This window comes from Colletotrichum phormii (genome assembly GCF_030913505.1).
Source record: "Colletotrichum phormii strain CBS 102054 chromosome Unknown BDP81scaffold_10, whole genome shotgun sequence".
Lineage (NCBI taxonomy): Eukaryota > Fungi > Ascomycota > Sordariomycetes > Glomerellales > Glomerellaceae > Colletotrichum > Colletotrichum phormii.
The window spans coordinates 995,701-1,007,816 of NW_026851452.1; the positions used below are offsets into that span (position 1 = coordinate 995,701).

Below are 12,116 nucleotides of genomic sequence, written 5' to 3' on the forward strand. Positions count from 1 at the left end.
CTTGCAGTTTTGACATCGCCCGCCTTTCCCAGCTAACCAATTCTCCGTGGTCCTTCCTACTTTCCTACTTCATCCTCATTCCCAGTCGCACATGCCTTTTTTAGTTCGTCAGGATATCGACCGTCTTTCCCTTGTCAATTCTCATGCCACTCACTATACATACGCCTCAAACGTCCCTCGTCCGGCATCATCTAATCGAATGAGAAAGGCGTCTTGATTCGAGAATCCACCGCGATATCTTTCATGCTCCTCATCTGGTGACAAAGAGCACAACAGAGAGATGGAGACGCAAACCCGGGCGGGAGCGACCATGCCTCAATAGAGACTGACAGCGTCGACTATTGCACTCGCTGCGTCTCATCTGATTGTCGCTTGCTGATTGAAGGCTGCTGCTTATGTTCGACAGGTCAACGACTCGCCCACTTCTTCCTTCGATGCCCTTCCTAGGCTAGGTTCGTAGCACCCCGGCTTGTCCAACCCTGTGGAAACGAAGGGCTCCCTACCACGTAGGGATGTGCCCACGAGATGTCGTCCATACCCCCGTCATCATCCATGTGTGTCGGTTCCATTTCCATCCCACCTCCTGGGATGCTCAGTGGCTCTTGGCCGCCCACCCCAATATCAAATCAACAGCACCTCGTGCTCTCACCGTCTGCCTGCCTTCTCCCTCTCTTTCGCTTTCCCTCAATAATTAGGCGCCTATTCGACCGGCCCTGTTTCTGTTTTCCTAGCCTTCTCTGCCTGCATCTTATTCGCATATCGCTACGGTTACGGAGTACAGGCTGGCCGATCGTTGCTCTACATCAGAAGGCTGTCTTCTCCACAAAACGGTGTCCGCATGAGTTGGTCACTTCTGGCTCAACTGGACCTGCACTCCAACCGGATGAGACGGTGCCTCGTTAATGACACCCAACCTCATACGGGTGCTGTCTTCCCTTGGTACCCTTTTTACCCCCCATTATCCAATTTTCCTTCCCTTTCCAATCAGTCATAGCATGACTTCGGACAATAGACCGACGGTATGAACTCGCCATTCCGAACTATGTACGATTTCCGCACAGAGCCTGGTTTATGTGCATCAAAACCCTGTCAAAGTCATATGCACGACATGGGGGTAACAAATTCCGGAGGTTATCACGGCAACGCTTCCAAAGCCCCCCGCTGTCGGTATCGAACACCCTTTTTTGCCACCCTCACCATTTTCTTAATTTGAACATCACCTTTCGGCGGATTATCCCATCGAGTGTTAGTTTTCCTGGCATGTAATCTGGGTTTCTGTCATGTACTAGTCCAGGCACCGATTGTCAGCCATGCCAAGTCAAAACACCTTTGCTGCTCCTGGTGTAGGCATTTTCAATCCGCGACTGGTCGTCCATATCGTCAACTATGTCCCTGACAGTTTCTGTTTTTTTGGCTTCAATCGAAAGGCTTTCTGACACTTGAGCTGTGTGGATACTGCACGTTATTGGTGGTGAATCAGCCCGCCAGCCCGCTTGCGAAACCTACACTACAGGCTACCGTCTGCTGAAATTGATAGGACAACTATAAGTTTCCTGTATAAAATGGCTCTTTCCGTCTCTGAGAAACAATGCGAGGCGAAGAAAGACCGTATTGAACAGCGGGACACGGGAGAGCTGCTTTAAGAGAGCAGTCAGATGCCGACCGTTGCCCGCCCAGCTTCCGAGGCAAGGCGCGCGCACCACCACACAAGTACTTGAGGAGTACGGAGTACAGATGAGATCGAGGCACACTCGTTCCCGCTCCCGCAATCCCGGGACTTATTCTTAGGCGAGTGCAATATCCTGTAGACGTTTCTGGCGACCGTCAGGTTTGAAGACACATCAGCGCAAACAATACTACGATGTGTTTCATAGTTCAAACCACGAGCCAGCTTGACCCATTCCCTCCTGGCACGGAGACACAGCGCGCTGAGGTTTAAGGCGTCGTGGAGAGATACATGGTCCATGTATCTGTACGGATACGTATCGGCTTGGACGTCGGAGTGGAGCCGCAAGGGACCGCTGGCTGGCGACTAAGAGGTACGTATTTTTTCTCTGCCATTGCAGGAGCTGCGGCACTAGGTACCTTACCTAAGACAACTTGAACGTACCTTATCCTAACGATGATGAGAAACCGGGAAGTGCTTCTTCTCACGTTCTCTCGTCTTCAAGACATATGTTTTGAAGGCTCTGAGCGATTGGAATTTGAGCCTTCAAATCAGTGTTATCTGATGAGAAAAGAAAGGGCACAATTGTCTGTCTCCAGCATCATGCAGAGTGAAGTTGGTGCTCTCACAGCATGGGCCACGACCGCGCCGCAAGCCATCGGCGGCAGCGACCGCATTGCGCCAAACAAACGGGGGGCCAGCCTCGGCGAGCACGACTAATGAGGTGAGGAGTTCTCCGTGGTGTGCAGTCGACGACGGGCGTGGGCACCCACAAGGCGTATAAGCAGCTGGCTGTCCAATTTGAGCCTGGATTGTGCAGCCCCGGAGCAGAACGACGAATGAGCCACGTCTTTTCTTCTTACGGGCCCAAATTCATTTGCCCCCTTTGTCGCCATTGAGTGCTCTCTCTCCAGCGATCGGGATACGCATCGATTCCATTTGTTGGGTTTCTCAGTAATGTCCACGATGTCGAGTCTCAAGCTTACCCTGGTAGAAAGCCCAGCCAGCTCGTCCATGAGTCAATCGAGCGCATATCCTTCAGAATCGCGTAGGCAGCTTTTCACACATGCTATCAAGGGTAGATATATGATCGAAAGGCTTCGGACGACCTAAATCACTAGCTCCCCGGAATGCTTACTGTCGACTGGAAATTATCTGAATGCGACAGCTTTCGCGATCGGTGGTGCAGATGCCCACCAGCGGCAGACGGGACGTCAGAAAACCCAGATGAGATTGACCGCATTTGTCGGTTGGTCCGGCACGCCGCACAGGAGAGGGAAAAAAAAAAGAAGGGCACCACATGCCACATGTTGCCAGGGGCTGATCGCTGGCCAGCAACAAGCGCATTCCTGGCCATTTCCAATCACTCCTAATCTACCGGCCTCGAAGTCATGCACTGCCTTGAACCCCGACTCGTTTCATCGAATGGGAGGGGAATCGACAACTTGGGCAGCGGGAGAGCGCGGCATTTCCATAACGAAGATTCGACTTTCACTTAACTGCCAGCAGTACGGAGTAGTGCATCGAGGTACACGAGGCAACCGCTCCTCCGGTCGGACCAATAACCATGTGCCCTGCGCCGAGTCATCGACGCCCTGACCGAAAATGCCAATGTTAGATCTCGAACCTGGGCCTGTGCCGGAATACCTACATACGTAGTATTACATCTCTGCCCTTGAAGCTGGTGCTCCGAGCGTGACATGCACAAGGCATGCTCCAGCTCATGTACGGATAGTTGACAGTCTGCCGCTCAATGTACGGATACAAGTAGCTGTATTGATGTGGGGAGACGTATAAGATGAAGGCTCGGGCGTGGTATAGGCCTGACTAGGGTGACAATCCTCGGCGCAGCCATTGATCTGCTGCTAGAGACACACTTTAGCTCGCTGTGTCAGTCGGGTCGACGAAGTGACGAATAGCTTCAATCTACGTTGACAGCAGCGTCGGTCATCGAAGGAGGGGAACCGTTCTGACTGACCATCTTCGTCATTGGGAAACAGATGGGGTCGTGATCACTGGTGGTGGCAGGCCATGACGGAGCGTTAAGGAATGTGTGGGGCCGAATTGATGATCCCTGTATTGCGACAGGGTCTGGTTCCTCACCAAAGCCAGGCCTTGGGGGACCACCCCGATACTTTCCATTCCCTACCTTATTACTGTGTAATAGGATCCCTACCATATGGTTCCAATGCTCTAATACTGCTGGCTCGGAGCCTGGATCATCCTTCGCCCACGCGAGTTGCTCTGCGGTGCACTTCGAAAGGTAGTTCGGGTTCCTGATGGTTGCGGCTGGCCACCTGTCTGGTGCCTCTTACAAAGAACCGCATGCCCCTGTCCCCAACGCACGCTGATCTGTTCTGTTCCGGCCTGCCCTTTGTCTTTTCGACAGCGGGTTTTTGTCTCTTGCCAATGTCTATCGAACAAGACTAGATTTCTGCCCTCCCACCCCCCGATCACACCCCATCCGGTCTCTTCTCTTACAGCTCAGACAAGCGCCCCCCCAGCGCCAAGCGAACTTCGTCTCCCCTCAAAATCTAAATCCTACCTGGGGCAGCCCGTAGCCCCCATCGGCTCAAGGTTATCTGGTCCGGTCCCTGACTACCTAGTCGGCCTCGATTCCAACATCTCTGCAACAGCGATGGAAGGTCAGTGCCACGTCTGGCCCATGGAGTGAGTAGTCAGCCACGCATCGCCAGTGTACTCCACCAAACGGGTTGTGTGAAGTGTGGCTCGGCCTCAAGTGGGGGCGGTCTGGCCGGTGCAGAGTACGTACCCTGCGACTCCGTCAGCCGGCCGAATCCAGTCGCTCAACTTCCACCTGGTGGTCAAAATTCGGGCGGCACATACACACCGACCGTCTGCCATCACGGTGCTCCTGCTGAGGTAACCAACCCAATGGACCACCACCTTCCAACATGATTTCGCGTGGCCCAGCGGAAGCGGGCCATCCCTGCTGCTGCCTTCCACACGTTCTGCAGGACGCGCACAACATTCAAGTCTTCCCTTGGAGCCCGTCCCATTTCACTTCTTTGCTCTCCCTTTTGCAGCCTTGGCTTTTTTTTTTTTTTACTCTGACTGCAACTTGGATTTGCCCTGTCTCCATGGATTGCATTCTGACATTTGGTACTATTTTGCTTCACAATGGCCACCAATTACGGCATCTGGCATAAAACATCCGTCGAGGCCGCCGAGGAGCAAGGCCGAGCTTATCACTCCGTGACAACCACAATTGCTGGGCAGAAACGACCTCGGGCTGAGTCTGCTCATCCTATTGCACCGAAACCGACAGATTTGCCTCGCCACACCTCTCTAGTGCAGAGAGCGGCAAGTTTGCCTCCTGTGCCTCCAAAACTTACAGCGAGCCCGATAATCTCATTGAGCCCGGCGGCCACTCAAGGTCCATCTGAATACACACAGCGGAGAGAATTCCAGTCCACGCCTTCGTCATCTTCGGATCCGTTGCTTGCTCTTGCCCATCCATACTATGGACTTCCTCGATCCTTGGTCCGGAACCTTTACAGCCTGGGTATCAAAATAATGTATCCATGGCAAAAAGCATGTCTCCGCGGGCCGGGGCTTCTCGCTGGCGAAAGAAACCTCGTTTACAGTGCTCCGACCGGAGGCGGAAAGTCCCTTGTGGCTGATGGCAAGTCCGACCGTCATCATGGCTGACACCAGACTGACTAGTCGACAGTTTTGATGCTGAAGAGGGTGCTAGAGGAAAAGAACGCCAAAGTTCTTTTGGTTCTGCCTTATGTTGCCCTCGTACAGGAAAAGGTCCGTTGGCTTCGAAACATCGTCCAGGGTGTGATGAAACCCAAAGATGAGATTGACGACGAGAAACGCATCTGGAGGCGGCGGGCAGACGAAGACACGATCAGGGTCATTGGGTTCTTTGGAGGAAGCAAAATCAAGCCTACTTGGTCTGACTTTGACATCGGCGTGTGTACCATAGAGAAGGTGGGAAGCGTACGGCCTACAACTCGGATCTAGCTGACTCTGACCGGGCAGGCCAACGCACTTGTCAATACGGCAATAGACGATTGCTCAATCAAGCATTTAAAGTCGGTTGTCCTCGACGAACTTCATATGATCGACGATGACCACCGCGGTTATCTGATGGAGTTGATGGGCACAAAGTTGCTCACCCTGCCTCAGCCGGTGCAAATCATCGGTATGAGCGCCACCATGTCTGTGGGTGCGATATCGTTGCATATATACTCGATCACAGCACATACTGACTCAACCTCTTAGAACATCAGTCTCTTGGCTACATGGCTGGGAGCACATTCGTATGAAACGCGTTATCGCCCAGTACCGATCGAAGAACATCTTGTCTACGAGGGCAATGTGTACCCAGCAACAACGACAAGTGAGCTGCTGAAGACGGCCAAGAACCTCAATACAGCCACTCACCAGCCGGGATCTAGAGCCACAAGACGCATCGAACCTTCGAGTCACAAGGAATTCCAAGATCCCGTGCTCAATGCTGTTATTTCACTTGCTAGCGAGACTGCTAAGGCTGGCTACGGAGCGTTGGTCTTCGCCAGCAGTCGTTACGGCTGTGAAGCAGACGCCCGTTGGATTGCCAAAGTCATGCCGACGCAAGACGAGCTCGACCCTGGCCTTGTGGAGAAGAGGGTTGAACTCATGGCTGAGTTGCGCAGTCTCGGGACGGGCATCGATCCTGTCCTGGAAGAGACGGTACCTATGGGCGTTGCATTTCACCGTAAGTCCAATTACGAAACCTTTACAAGCTTAGCAACTAATACGGCGATATTCAGATGTCAGTTTGCATCAAATGCAGCGCTATTGAATTAGCAGCTAAATATCACAGGCTGGTCTTACCACCGAAGAACGAGACATCATCGCCAATGCATACGATGCCGGGACCCTCAAAGTGTGTGTAGCGACATGCAGCTTAGCAGCTGGCATAAACTTGTAAGTCTAGAGGTATATCACAATCGTGGTTAGGCTTGCTGACAGGTTTGAGGCCGGCACGACGAGTTATCCTTCACAATGCTCGCATGGGAAGAGATTTCGTGGGGCCATCGATGCTCAGACAGATGCGTGGACGTGCTGGTCGCAAGGGAAAAGACGAAGTCGGAGAAACCTACCTGTGCTGCCGAAAAGATGATCTTGAGCAGGTTGTCGACTTGATGCACGCCGAGATGCCAAAAATCACCAGCGGTTTGATGACGGATAGGAAGCGAATCCAAAGGTCAGAATCCCGGCATAGATGCGCAGTAGCATTCATCGTGCTAACAGCATCCAGAGCACTCCTGGAAGTCATTGCCATACGATTGGCAACAAGCCGAGATGCGCTGGACGAGTACATAACGAAGACTCTGTTAAGCCGCTCTGGGCCTCTGGAGTCCCTCCAAGACTGCGTCGAGGTCAGCCTCAAAAATCTGACAAACATGGGCTTTGTGTCCGTGGACGTTTGCGACAACTATCAGCCGACAAAACTTGGGAGGGCCATTGTAGCCTTTGCATTGGATCCTGACGATGGTGTCTTTATCCACAAGGAACTGGAAAGGGCGCTTCAAGCATTTGTTATGGATGGAGAGATGCACATCCTTTACACTTTTACGCCCGTCCAGGACTCTGGCACCAACATCAATTGGCAGGTTTTCAGGAACGAAGTGGACAATATGGATGAAAGTGGCCATAGAGTTCTCGGCTTCCTTGGGCTCAAGCGTGCTGTGATCAACCGGTTGTAGGTACCTCGGGCCCCTTTTTCCGATGTCGCTAACCGTGACCAGGGCGCAGGGTAGCACACTCAAAGAGACGACTGCCGAGGAGAAAGAGATGGTTCGTGTACACCGTCGGTTTTACATGGCCTTTCAATTACGAGACCTGTGTAACGAGATGCCCATCCACGTTGTGGCGCGAAAGTACGATGTGCCGCGCGGTGCTGTCCAAACCCTATCCCAAACTTGCAACGGGTTTGCGGCTGGAATGATCAAATTCTGCGAACATATGGATTGGGGGTGAGTCGAGTTGCTTGTCACACGCGTAGTAGATCGATCACTAATCGCATCGGCCAGCGTTATGTCTGCTGCACTAGATCACTTTTCAGATCGTTTAAGAGCTGGGGCAAAAGCCGACTTGCTGGCCTTGGCCAGAATTACGTTCGTGAAGAGCCGGACAGCGTGAGTTGCGCGACCGGGTAATGCATCGGAATTTCGTCTAACTTTGTGGAACAGTAGAGTCTTTTGGGAGAACGGGTTTCGCAGCATTGCGGCCGTCGCAAATGCTGATCCCAATGAGCTTTTGCCAATCCTGATGCAGGTAAGCAAGCGACGGAGTTCAAGATTGATAACAAACTCATTGTTTGACAGGCTCAACCGAGTAAATTGCGTATCAAGGAACAGGAAAGCATCAAATACGAAGAAAAACTCATGGCCAAGGCCAGGGTCATCTCGGACTCGGCCAACCGACTGTGGCGTAAGTCAAACCGAGAGACATATCGGCGCCGTTGGTGGAATGTGAGTCGGGCTGGCACAGCAGCTGACTATGCGTGCGTACAGGTATTCAAATGCAACAGGAAGTCTATGAGGAAGAATGACCAACATGCCGGAGGTCGTTGGTAAGGGTTGGAGCGGCCGACAACACCCTCGTAGCTTGGTTGCACCGCGGCCGTTGTGAAGCTGGTACATCGTACCCGGGCAGTTGGCTATGGTGCTCATAGGCTGTTTCTACTACCTCCCGCAATAGATGCGCATGCATTCCGCCGCACATCCGCCAATAATTGGTGACGAAGATGCCCAACCTGCATTGCGTCGGATGCCAGCCCCTCCCACCGCATTCGCAGGGCCGGATATTAACGCGACAAGTGCGTGTGATGGAGGTCCGCACCCACCGCTACTCTGGGCTCCCATGGCTTCTCAGTGGCCTGACTAGCCGCGATTTTGGAACAAAGCCGTAGACCGACAGCCACCAACACGAAAAAGGTGCAACGGTGCAAGACAACCAAACGCAACTCGGGCTCATCACATGGCACCCGCAGTACGGTGCTGCATTTGTCTGCGTCCCGTTCCGGAGCTGCGCATAGGTCCAGGCAGGCACCCACACCATGACTGACCAAGACACCCACGACGACGGAGTGCATAGGAAAGCAGACCGAGGTGGGTGGCATTCCCGGGAATGTTCGCTAGAGAAACAGAGCCACAACCGATCGAGGAATAGGAATGGCGACCCAGCGCAAATCCTGGGTGACACCTGACATGCAATCGATTCTTCTATGCGACAACACAACGGTTCATGCGCGAGTTACACAGCAGGGGAGACGGGAAAAGCAAAGAAACTGACTCTGTCCCGAAAGAACCTTGTCCGGCGGGCCTCTAGTGACCGAGATGCGCCTCGCCATTAGTTGGTGGTCGCGCCCAGAAGGCTCGCGACCAACAAAGGTCTGACAGCCACCGCGCCCACCGAGCTACCCACCCTCATCCGTCTTGTTCGACTTTTGCATATAGCTGTGGGTGTGGCTGCCTGACCTCGGTCTGGTACAAGTCTAAGCTATATGAAGGGGTCGTTCCTTGTCTCCGAGATACGCTCTCATATTCCTCTCCTTCCTTCTTGTTTTAGTTCTCTCTTGGTTCTTTGACTCGACTTGTTCATTTTCTCTTTTGGTTACATGTTGCAGCTCACCAAAAACACTGTGAGGCTCAACCTCGCAACGATTTTTACAGAGTTAAACTGATATAACCTCATACACCGACTACATTGCGAAATGTCCACTCAGAACCATACGCACAGTAGGGGCGGGAGCAGCGCTGATGCAGATGGTGCCGTTCGAACTCTAGGCGATGTGATGAGAGCAGGACCGACCAGTTTCCCTGATGTCATTGTCATCGATGAGACACACGAAGAGAACAAACGAAAAGACGATCCTAGCCCGAGCGAAGATTTGTGGCTAAGTTCAGCAGACGGTCGATACAACTCAACCATCATCCCCTTGCGAGTTGGACGAGCGCCGAATCAAGAGGTTTTCCATGTACACAGGAACATCTTGCTAGCCGCGGAATATTTCCGAAAAGCTCTTTGCGGAGACTTTAGAGAAGCTGAGGCGCAATCCATGGACTTTCCAGAAGAGGATCCGGCCATCTTTCACTTTCTTGTCGCCTTCCTGTATCAAAGAAGCTTCGTGCCTATCAAGCCAGCAGCGTCAGCGTTGGATGTTGAGGCATCAGAACGAGGAAAAGCACAAGACTCTGGCTATCGAAGCGATTCGGAGTCGGAGGTCTCATCGTCGGAGGCCAGCGATGCCAGCGCCAGAAGTCGAATCCGGGCTCAGCGGCGGCAACGGCGGCGGGAGCGGCAATGGGACCGCATGAACCGGAAGCAGCCAGGCACACACCGCCCAGATTGCAGATGTCCGCGCTGCACCACAACCACCGGACCGCCATGCTGGAACTGTGGCGTTGGTCGCGCAAGGCCGATTCCCGGCCACCTTCCGCCGCATATCATCAATCCCTTGCCACCAGTGCGGCCCATAGGCTTACAGCCACACAGTCGACGCCGTAGCCGACAACAAGTCCTTACACCGCCAGGGTCAACGCCTTCAGTCGGGGTGCCATTCTCTGTCAATGACGAGTACGCGGACGGCGACCGCATACGAGGCGAAGACATGCGGACTTTCTTGCTCACATATGAGCTAAGCCTGGAGGTGTACATTGTCGCCAATAAATTTCTCATGGACGATTTCAAAACCGTGATCCAGCGTCACTGTATCGATATGCTCGAATCCGCCGGGCCTGACGCAGCGCAGTCGATTGTGTTGCAACTTTGTTCGAAGCTCTACGCCGGCGTCCCCGAATCAGACCCTTTGTTGAGGATGATCTTCGCGCGCGTTGGCTTCTTACAGCCTTTGCTCTGGCAACGAGCGCCGCAGTATACGTCGGACTTTCTGATTGGGCATCCAGAAGTTGCGGCTCTTATGCTCCGCGAGACAGCGATCCGAAGAGAGGAGGATCTAGGCAGTAGAGCGCTGCCGTCCATGGAACGGGCGACGCGCCCTCACGCCATGCCCATGTGGCCGGTTGCGCCGCCCATGCATCCTCATATGCGGCCTCCTCCGCCTCCGCCGCCGCATCATTGGCATCCAGGCCCGTTTGGTGTTTAAGTGGTTGGCACAAGGCACAGCTTTCCTTTAAGGGATCCTGCCCTGGAGGTTGTTTGCCATGATTGTTTTATTCGACAAAAAAAAAAGGTTGCAGGAATGGTACATGGAGGTAGGAAAACGCCGTCGACATGACTGGGTATCAGGCGTTTGTATCCGTATGTTGTTGGAAAAAGAAGGAAAGCGACGACGTTGCTGAGCATGGGTGGTCAAGTGGTCAAGGCGAAAGAGACTCTGTTCGATGGAGCCCCATGTTCGGGAGCCTTTGTCCCACGGCGACGGGTCACTCACTGCTTTGTTGAGAGATATTACCCCATCATTTGGATGAAAGCGAAGGAGGCACTGCAGAAATAAAACAAAGACGCGTCCCGTTTATCCGATCGAACCAAAATCCATGCAGGTCTCCGGCCCATGTGATCGTTTTCGTGCCAGCGGCCCATTTTGGCGCTGCAAGACTGCGTCGTGTCGGGACCGAGGCGGCGGGGCAAAATGGTGTTTAATGTTGGTGAATTGGAAGCAGATAATGTTGGTTGATAGGATCGATGAAAGGTGTATGTATTTGGAGGTTTCGTTGCATCATGATGTGGAAATGGACTCTGCCGTTGCATCCGCGAGTCCCTACGAGTATTGCCGGGTTCCGTCAAACGGTCAGTAGGAGCGGAGCGCAAGAGAGTCATTGATGCCATTTGATCCAAACGAGGGAACACAAAACATAAAGACAGAATGGTTGCGGCGGAGAAATTGCATCGTCGAGCCTGCCATCCATACGAATAGTGTACACTACTTTCGGGGCAAGATTGAGCAGAAATACCGAGGCGGTGCGAGCCCACCACCCCGGCCGACAGGCCGAACGAACCCCAATCCAAGCCCCCCGTCACCCCAGCTTTTTTCCCTCAAATGTCGCTGATTCGGATTCTGGGGATTCACTGTTCAGAGGCTGTTCACTGGCTCAGGTGCGCTGCTCGAAGCTCCGCCGCTCCGGGGACCAGTGGAAAAAAGAAGAGGGGAAACCTTGTCCGTGCAACTTGCGAACTCCACCACATCGGCGCTAGCTACCCCACGCAACCACTGGAACCAAGCACAAGAGAGCAACAATGACAGCTTCTACATTCTTCCTCATTCTTGGGTGTCTTTCCCTGTTACAATGCTTTCGTCCGGAACAGGCCCTAAACTGGCTCTGTTCCCGGGCGCGCATGTATGGTGGAAATGCAAACTAGTGTAGATTGAATAGGCCTGATTTGATTACTTACATACATCATTGGTTGACCCTCTTCCTCCTTTGCCCCCCTCCCCGGGCCCCCGGGGGCCATCGGTTGCAACTGGGGA

General features: G+C 53.2%; 2 protein-coding genes across 2 annotated transcripts; both read left to right on the forward strand.

Annotated features, from left to right (window-relative positions):
- Window positions 1-4,807: 4,807 nt before the first annotated feature.
- On the forward strand, window positions 4,808-8,237 carry BDP81DRAFT_320189 (DEAD/DEAH box helicase; the record flags this gene model as incomplete). Its single annotated transcript, XM_060584505.1, has 13 exons — window positions 4,808-5,273; window positions 5,361-5,626; window positions 5,678-5,860; window positions 5,921-6,395; window positions 6,451-6,452; window positions 6,504-6,607; window positions 6,660-6,887; window positions 6,942-7,385; window positions 7,432-7,659; window positions 7,717-7,821; window positions 7,876-7,960; window positions 8,011-8,116; window positions 8,200-8,237. The coding sequence occupies 13 exons, from the start codon at window positions 4,808-4,810 to the stop codon at window positions 8,235-8,237; spliced, it is 2,730 nt and encodes a 909-aa protein (XP_060445311.1).
- Window positions 8,238-9,401: 1,164 nt separating this feature from the next.
- Window positions 9,402-10,478, forward strand: BDP81DRAFT_298037 (uncharacterized protein; the record flags this gene model as incomplete). Its single annotated transcript, XM_060583108.1, is given in 3 exon segments — window positions 9,402-9,948; window positions 10,017-10,182; window positions 10,196-10,478. Coding segments are annotated over 3 exon segments (996 nt in total), but the record flags the coding sequence as incomplete, so codon positions are not given.
- Window positions 10,479-12,116: the final 1,638 nt, after the last annotated feature.